Consider the following 9,775-nt stretch of genomic DNA (forward strand, 5'->3'; position numbering starts at 1 on the left):
GACCGTTTAACATACAAACAATCACTCACAAAAAACCATGGGGGAACAGAGGGTTAAATAATGAACACGTAATTGGGGAAGTGAAACCAGGTGTGTAAAACAAAGACAAAACAAATGGAAAATGAGAAGTGGATCGGCAATGCCCCTGCAGGTCCCGGAAAATCTCGTCAACCAAGGCCTGGAAGACTGATGGAGCATTCATCAACCCGTACGGCATGACGAGGTACTCATAGTGCCCTGAGGTGATACTAAATGTCGTCTTCCACTCGTCCCCCTCCCGGATACGCACCAGGTTGCGTATCCTGAGATCCAATTTTGTGAAGAAGCGCGCCCCGTGCATTCACTCGATCGCACTGGCAATGAGAGGCAGCGGGTAGCTGTACCTCACAGTGATCTGATTGATACCCCGATAGTCAATACATGGGCGCAGACCTCCATCCTTCTTCTTCACAAAAAAGAACCTCGAGGAGGCAGGTGAAGTGGAGGGCCGAATGTATCCCTGCCCCAGGGATTCGGAGACATATGTTTCCATAGCCGCCGTCTCCTCCTGTGACAAAGGATACACGTGACTCCTGGGAAGTACTGCGTCTACCAGTAGATTTATCGCACAATCCCCCCGTCGATGGGGTGGTAATTGAGTCGCTTTTTTCTTACAGAAGGCGAGAGCCAAATCGGCATATTCTGAGGGGATGCGCATGGTGGAGACCTGGTCTGGACTTTCCACCATAGTCGCACCGATGGAAACCCCTACACACCTCCCTGAGCACTTTCATGACCACCCCTTGAGAGCCCTCTGTTGCCACAAAATAGTGGGGTCGTGACAGGCCAACCAGGGTAAGCCCAGCACCACGGGAAACGCAGGAGAATCAATAAGGAAGAGACTGATTCTCTCCCTGTGACCCTCCTGCGTAACCATGTCTAGTGGAGCGGTGGCCTCCCTAATCAGCCCTGACCCTAATGGTTGACTATCTAGGGCGTGCACAGGGAAGGGCATATCCACAGGAACCAAGGGAATCATTAAACTATGGGCAAAATTCCCAGCTGCGCCTGAATCTACGAGTGTCTTATGCTGGGCATGCGGGGAAAACTTAGTAAATTTGATAAACACATACATGTGAGCAACAGGGAGCTCTGGGTGAGCCTGGTGCCGACTCACGTGGGGTGACACGAAAGTGCCCTGCCTGCTTTCTCGACTCCCTGAGGAACCCTCCCAGCACTGACTAGCAGTGTGCCCTCTGTGGCCACAAATGGTGCAGGGAATGGCCCCTCCTCCGGTCGCCCTAAGTGCAGCACCTCCCAGCTCTATGGGCGTCAGAGCGGAGGTGCTGGGGGATGGAACTGACAGGCCCCGATCCGGACGTCCGCGGGCAGTCAGCAGGTTGTCTAGCCGGATGGACAGGTCCACCATCTGGTCCAACGTGAGGGTGGTGTCTCGGCAAGCCAACTCCCGGCGGACGTCCTCGCGCAGACTGCACCGGTAGTGATCGATCAGGGCCCTGTCGTTCCATTCCGCGCTGGCGGCCAGGGTCTGGAAGTCCAATGCAAAATCCTGCGCGCTCCTCGTCCCCTGCCTCAGGTGGAACAGTCGTTCACAACTCTGCGTAGTGGTCCAACTCCGCGTCTCCTTCACTCCATACGGCGTTGGCCCAGTCCAAGGCTTTGCCTGAGAGGCAGGAGACGAGGGCGGACATGCTCTCACGTCCCCAAGGAACCGGGTGGACGGTCGCCAGGTAGAGCTCCAGCTGTAGTAGGAATCCCTGGCATCCGGCAGCCGTCCCATCATACTCCCTCGGCAGCGCGAGCCGAATCCCGCTGGGACTGGGTGAAGGAGGGGTGGACAGTGGGGTCGACCGTAGTGGGGCTGATGGAGGCGCTGGAAATCCTCCTCCTCTCTCCCAACGATCCATCGTCTGCAGCACGCGGTCCATGGCGGTTCCCAGACGTTGCAACATGATCGCATGCTGCTGGACGCGCTCTTCTACCGCCACAGGGAAGGCGTCTGCTCCTGCTGACTCCATTCGTTCAGGTGAGTGATTCTGTTAAGAGGTCTGTGTGTAGCTTGTGTAGAGGAGTCAGGCGCAGGACATCAGATATGAGTAAATAAATGTAATTTACTCAAAATAGGCAAATACAATACAATAAACTAGCCCACATAACGGATCGTATAACATACAAACAATCACTCACAAAAAACCATGGGGGAACAGAGGGTTAAATAATGAACACGTAATTGGGGAAGTGAAACCAGGTGTGTAAAACAAAGACAAAACAAATGGAAAATGAAAAGTGGATCGGCGATGGCTAGAAGGCCGGTGACGTCGACCGCCGAACGCCGCCCGAACAAGGAGAGGGACCGACTTCGGCGGAAGTCATGACATATAATTCACTCTATCACAATTCCAGTGGGTCAGACGTTTACATTCACTAAGTTGGCTGTGCCTTTAAACTTTGGAAAATTACAGAAAATGATGTCATGGATTTAGAAGCTTCTGATAGGCTAATTGACATCATTTGAGTCAATTGGAGGTGTACCTGTGGATGTATTTCAAGGACTACCTTCAAACTCAGTATCTCTTTGCTTGACATCATGGGAAAATTTTAAGTAATCAGCCAAGACCTCCAAACCAATTTCCAAATGCCTGAAGGTACCACGTTTATCTGTACAAACAATAGTATGCAAGTATAAACACCATGGGACCACGCAGTCGTCATACTGCTCAGGAAGGAGACGTGTTTTGTCTCCTAGAGATGAACGTACTTTGGTGGGAAAAGTGCAAATCAATCCCAGAACAACAGCAAAGGACCTTGTGAAGATGCTGGAGGAAACAGGTACAAAATTATCTATATCCACAGTAAAACGAGTCATATATCGACATAACCTGAAAGGCCACTCAGCAAGGTAGGAGCCACTGCTCCAAAACCGCCATAAAAAAAGCCAGATTACGGTTTGCAGCTGCCCATGGGGACAAAGATCATACTTTTTGGACAAATGTCCTTTGGTCTGATGAAACAAAAAAGTAACTGTTTGGCCATAATGAACATCGTTATGTTTGGAGGAAAAAGGGGGATGCTTGCAAGCCAAAGAACACCATCCCAACCATGAAGCATGGGGGTGGCAGCATCATGTTGTGGAGTGCTTTGCTGCAGGAGGGACTGGTGCACTTCACAAAATAGATAACATCATGAGGTAGGAAAATTATGTGGATATATTGAAGCAACATCTCAAGTTAAAGCTTGGTCGCAAATGGGTCTGATGGGTTTGACCCAAGTTAAACAATTTAAAGGCAATGCTACCAAATACTAATTGAGTGTATGTAAACTTCTGACCTACTGGGAACGTGATGAAAGAAATAAAAGCTGAAATAAATCATTCTCTCTACTATTATTCTGTCATTTCACATTCTTAAAATAAAGTGGTGATCCTAACTGACCTAAGACAGGGACTTTTTACTAGGATTAAATGTCAGGAATTGGGAGAAACTGAGTTTAAATGTATTTGGCTAAGGTGTATGTAAACTTCCGACTTCAACTGTATTTGGGCTACAATTTCTGAGGCTGGCAACTCTAATAAACGTATTCTCTGCATCAGAGGTAATTCTGGGACTTCCTTTCCTGTGGCTCTCCTCATGAGAGAAGGTTTCATCATAGCGCTTGATGGTTTTTTGTCATTGCTTATTTGAGCTGTTCTTGACATAATATGGACTTCATCTTTTACCAAATAGGGCTATTTTCTGTATACTCCCCCTACCTTGTCATAACAACTGATTGGCTCAAATGCATTAAGAAGGAAAGAAATTCCACAAACTAACTTTTAACAAGGCACACCTCAGTTAAATGCATTCCAGGTGACTACCTCATGAAGCTGGTTGAGAGAATGCCAAGTGTGTGCAAAGCTGTTGTCAAGGCAAAGGGTGGCTACTTTGAAGAATCTCAAATATAAAATATATTTAGATTTGTTTAACAGTTTTTTGGTTACTACATGATTCCATATGTGTTATTTTATAGTTTTGATGTCTTCACTATTATTCTATAATGTAGAAAATAGTACAAATAAAGAAAAACTAACTTTTGACTGGTACTGTACTTCTGTATTATTCTAAAATAAACTGATTTGAAAAAACATATAATGCTGGAAGGAATGTGTGTCTCTAACTGCAATACTGGGGCAAGTGAACCAAACAAACACTTTATGGTTGCCAGTCTCTCTTTCTCTCTCGCTGCCTCTCTCTCTCTCGCTGCCTCTCTCTCTCTCGCTGCCTCTCTCTCTCGCTGCCTCTCTCTCTCTCGCTGCCTCTCTCTCTCGCTGCCTCTCTCTCTCTCGCTGCCTCTCTCTCTCTCGCTGCCTCTCTCTCTCTCGCTGCCTCTCTCTCTCGCTGCCTCTCTCTCTCTCGCTGCCTCTCTCTCTCGCTGCCTCTCTCTCTTTCTCTCTCGCTGCCTCTCTCTCTCTCTCTTGCTCTCTCTCTCTCTCTTGCTCTCTCTCTCTCTCTTGCTCTCTCTCTCTCTCGCATGCACACACGCACACACACACACACACACAGTTGCAGTGGCCCATGTAAGGCGAGGACATTTGAGCCAGATGTAGGCCTATGCTACTGTGGACTACATGCTATGCTACCGTAGTCTACATACTATGCATCTGTGGCCTACTTAAATATTTGGTGCTTTTAACAATTGCCGTTGCCATGGAAATACAGAATAACTGAAATACAATGTAAGCAGGCTGAGTAAGAGAGAGAGGGGGGGAGAGAGAGAGAGATAAAAATAGCACAGAATCCTACCATAGTAGGATTTGTGGAACCAAGGGAGAGTGAAGTACAGCTATCGAAAATAATTACCACCAAGGCCACACTCCAACCTCACTACACTCCAACCTGCATGTGGGTGTGTTGATGTGCCCTTGAGCAAGACACTCAATCCTAATTTCTACAGGGTTGGTTTGGAAATCATCACAAATATAAGCAACCACCAAATTATTAGGGAAAGATGATAAGTCAGATATACAACTGAATCTTCCACATTTAACCCATCCCCTCTTAACCAACATCCACCACACCCCGGGGAAACAGTGCCTTGTTCAGAACAACAGATTTTGACCTTGTCAACTAGGGGATTCGATCTAGCAACCTTTCGGTTACTGGCCCAACACTCTAACCACTAGGTTACCTGTCGCTCCTCACTCAAGCACTCACACACTTAAGCAAATTGATTCTCTGGCACACAGAGTAAATATGTTTTGCCATATTGGGATTAGTGCATTGATTCATGGCCCAGGTCTCTATCTGACTCTATCACATTTACCCTGCGACATCAGCCCACAGGCAAAACAGGACCTGTGTGTGTGTGTGTGTCAGCAAGAGGGAGATCATACACTCTCACACTCCTCTCATTGTCTGCAGAGCCCTTCTCTGTGTGCCCAATTAGTCCCCCCCCCCTTTCTCTCATACCAGCACAATGAGCAAGAATACAGTACATTTTTTCTCAATTCATCCGTCCGTTGCCGTGGTAACAGTGACAGCATCACTGCCGCTGACGAGAGCCAATCATTAAAATGGCATCTGAGGGCTGTATTTCCCACAAGTCTCTGGGTGCAGGTGAATATCGGTTGAAAACTTATTTTCCCATAAGCCTCTGCTCTAAGCCAGTTGACCAACTTTCTGAAGGAAGTGCATTTCCCATGTTTTTAGGGGCGGACAGTCTCCTCTGGGAAGTGCATTTTCAATGTGTTCCATGACAATATTTAGCAGGACATCAACAAAAAAGTTAGTTAAAGCAGAAAGAGACAGTGATTCAGCACAGGCTAGTAATTGACCACAAAGTACAATCATTTAAATCATGTTTTTAATGTTATTATTAACCGTGTAACCATTATTACACAACACTATTCTCTCAATTTTATCCACAGACAAATGGTTAACGATGTAGAGACAAATCAAAATGTATCGTGCTTACAAGTAAGTACTTGGCAACTGTTTTAACAACAGTTATACATAAAGAGTAGGGTTTCAAATAGTCTTGTTCAAGTGTTAAAACATCAGCATCCTATTTGTTAACATGTAATCTCCTGCATTTGATGTTCTTTGGGGGAAAAAAAGGTGGGCAGGCAACAGAATTGGAGAGAGATGGTTAGCAATACAAAATAAATTCATAAAAATGTCACAAATATCCAATAGTATGTTAGGGTATGGTGGCCCATAAGGGCCAGAATTAAGCAGCACAATCTCTATGTAGGCTGTTCGAAGCACTCAATCCATTGAAATGCCAGAAACATGAACGTTGCACAACAGATACTTTCTCTTAGTTCATAAGTGAACACAGGGCTAAAGTAACACTGTACAATATTCATTTCCAATAACAGTTAAAAGTCTTCCAATTCATGTAAACCACAATCACAATAATCAGTGTCTGTAAGAACATTAAACATTTATAAAAATAAGAGTTTCCGATTCAAGCAACCAGGCTAATGAGGATTGATTCTCAGAAGTATTATATTGTGTAATTCTATCAAATCCTATAGTCTCCTTGTCACCTTTCCTTCATTACGCTGCTCTGAAATAGTTCTGGATTAGTGAAAACAAGTGTCCCAGTGGCCTACCGCCATACACGACCCTCATATTAGTGCAGAGACAGAGGAGAGTAGACAAGGAGAGGAAGCCTTTTGAGAGCCAACCCTGTGCAGTATGCAATGCATCCTATGTCTAGAATTGTCCATGGAGTTCCAGAACTTTGTTGAAAAGCAGTGACTAGCTCCCTCTCCTGGACAAGGGGGTCACTGCAATGAGGCACTGACACTGGCTACCAACACTGACTGATTAAAAGATTGTGTAATAATTTACTTAATGCCTTCAGTATAATGCTTTATATCTTGTTAGAAGTATGTATGAGCCTTTATAATGCCTTAAGATGACTTCCTATATGTTATTTCTCTCTCTGTTGCTTTATTTTATTTATTTATTCTTTATTTAACTAGGCAAGTCAGTCAAGAACAAATTCTTTTTTACAATGACGGCCTACCAAAAAGCAAGGCCGGGGACAGGGGCTGGGATTAAAAAAAAAAAAAATTGTATAAAAAATATATATAGGAAAAAACACACACGACAAGAGAGACAACACAACACTACATAAAGAGAGACCTAAGACAACAACATAGCATGGCAGCAACACATGACAACACAGTATGGTAGCAGCACAAAACATGGTACAAACATTATTGGGCACAGACAACAGCACAAAGGGCAAGAGGTAGAGACAACAATCGATCACACAAATCAGCCACAACTGTCAGTAAGAGTGTCCATGATTGAGTCTTTGAATGAAGAGATTGAGATAAAACTGTCCCGTTTGAGTGTTTGTTGCAGCTCGTTACAGTCGCTAGCTGCAGCGAACTGAAAAGACGAGCAACACATATTGCTTTATTTATTTTACTAGGAAAGTCAGTTAAGAACAAATTCTTATTTACAAAGACAGTCTAGGAACAGTGGATTAACTGCCTTGTTCAGGGGCAGAACGACAGATGTTTACCTTGTCAGCTCATACATTTGATCTCGCAACCTTTGGGTTACTGGCCCAACTCTCTAACCACTAGGCTACCTGACACTTTAAGGTCCACGTAGGTTTTATTCAGGGTCAGAACAGTTCAAATGCGTTTGTTCTAGAAATTGTCGGGGAGGTACTCAGATCCAGACTCGGAGACGAAACTAACGTCAGCCGGCCTGACGTAAGCGTTTGGCCAGAGCAAGGAGTCTGGGTAACCAACCAGGTAATGGAGAGAGCAGTTACTGCTGATTTCTGAGAAGGGACCATTCATTCAATTTCTGAGAAGGGACCATTCATTCAATTTATGATCATAAGAATGAATATAATTTGCTTATAGTTTATGATTCCAAGGCCTACACAAAGTAAGCCAATCTTTTATCTCATAAACCGTGTATTTATGTTCTCACTGGAAATATACAGAGTATTGGTCTCACTGGAAATACACAGAGTATTGGTCTCACTGGAAATACACTGAGTATTGGTCTCAATGGGAATCCATTGGTTGTAGCATGGCTGGACAGTAACCACCAGAGGTCACATGGTTTGGTTCAGTTTCCTCTAGCAGCTCATCTCCAGCCATTCTACATATTTGATCTATTCCAGTACTAGACACCTTCATCAGACACAATGAAAACACTGGAACAGGGAGAGACTAGACATCTGGGTGGTGTTCATCAGACACAATGAAAACACTGGAACAGGGAGAGACTAGACACCTGGGTGGTGTTCATCAGACACAATGAAAACACTGGAACAGGGAGAGACTAGACACCTGGGTGGTGTTCATCAGACACAATGAAAACACTGGAACAGGGAGAGACTACTATGAGAAAGACAGTTTAGTTCACAGTCTTGAAACATTAAAAAAAAAAACGTTTTCCTTGTGTGCTGTAATGAGTTAGGTAAGGTTGTATGGGGTCAAAATAATCTTGAGCTCATGGTCAGGGGCTCAAGTCAAAAGGTCATAAGGTTCAGCAGCATTAGAGGTCCACTTGGTCCTAAAACCCAGTTCCAATATTTTTCAAATGCATCCTCCTTCGTTTCATCCTTCCTTCCTTGACATAGTCACTAATATAACACAGTTGGATTATACCACATCTTACAGATCATGTCAGATAAGTGTTAACTTCGAATAATATGATAAAAATAAAATAAAAAAAATAAAAAACTTTATTCGCACATCTGTCCAACCCCCGGACAGAGAGAATGAGATACTATTGAGAGGTCAGGCATCATAGAGGCAGTCACAGGGCTTTGGTTAGTAGCACCAGAGGTCCCGTCTGTGCGCCCACCGAACTGTGGGTGGGTGCTGTCCTACGAGCCTCAGGGATTCCCGTACCAGTTCATGGAGCGTTTCAGCGCCTGTTCCCAGCTCTGCAGAATGGGTGTGTACTCGCCCTCCGTGCCCCCATCACCCATTCTGTACAAATTCCGGGGTAGGAAGACTCGGTCAGTGCGCTGTAGTTTCTTCAGCTCCTCCTGACTCTTCCAGAAGCCTAGAGAGAGAGGCAGCGAGAGAGAGAGAGAGAGAGGCAGCGAGAGAGAGAGAGAGGAGAGAGAGAGAGAGAGAGAGGCAGCGAGAGAGAGAGAGAGAGAGAGAGGCAGCGCGAGAGAGAGAGAGAGAGAGGCAGCGAGAGAGAGAGAGAGAGAGAGGCAGCGCGAGAGAGAGCGAGAGAAGGAAAGAGAGAGGCAGCGCTAGAGAGAGAGGTCAGCGCGAGAGAGGAGGAAGATGCAGCGGAGAGAGATCGAGAGGCGCGCGAGAGAAGAGAGAGAGGCAGCGCGCGAGAGAGAGGATGCAGCGCGCTAGAGCGAGAGATGCACGCTAGAGAGAGATCGGAGAGAGAGAATTAGAGTAGATAGAGATTCAGCGCGCTGCAGAGAGAGAGGCGGCGGAGCGAGGCAGCTAGAGAGATAGAGATAGTAGGCAGCGAGAGATGCAATCGCGAGAGAGAGAGAGGCAGCTGAAGAGGAGATGATAGAGAGTCATCGAGAGAGAGAGAGAGTCACGAGAGAGAGAGGCAAGCGCGAGAGAGAGAATAGAGGCAGCGCGTAGAGAGAGGCAGCGCGAGAGAGATAAGGGCAGCGCGAGAGAGATAGAGAGGCATCGCGTGAGTAGAGAGAGCGTCAGGCTCTATCTAGATAAGAGGCCATCGCGGAGAAGAGAAGAGAGATAGCGGAGAGAGATAGGCAGCGCGCAGAGAGAGAGAGCAGCGAGAGAGCAGCGCTAGAGGAGGCAGCGAGA

At 45.9% G+C, this 9,775-nt stretch overlaps 1 protein-coding gene across 1 annotated transcript in view; it reads right to left on the minus strand.

Annotated features, from left to right (window-relative positions):
* Positions 1–7,856: 7,856 nt before the first annotated feature.
* gk5 (glycerol kinase 5) overlaps positions 7,857–9,775 on the minus strand; it is a 24,495-nt gene continuing 22,576 nt past the window's right edge. The window contains exon 16 of the mRNA XM_029726449.1: positions 7,857–9,029. Coding sequence (XP_029582309.1) covers positions 8,857–9,029 — 173 coding nt within the window. The 3' untranslated portion in view covers positions 7,857–8,856. The remainder of the gene's footprint in view (positions 9,030–9,775) is intronic.

Source organism: Salmo trutta, chromosome 31, assembly GCF_901001165.1.
Source record: "Salmo trutta chromosome 31, fSalTru1.1, whole genome shotgun sequence".
Classification (NCBI taxonomy): Eukaryota; Metazoa; Chordata; class Actinopteri; order Salmoniformes; family Salmonidae; genus Salmo; species Salmo trutta.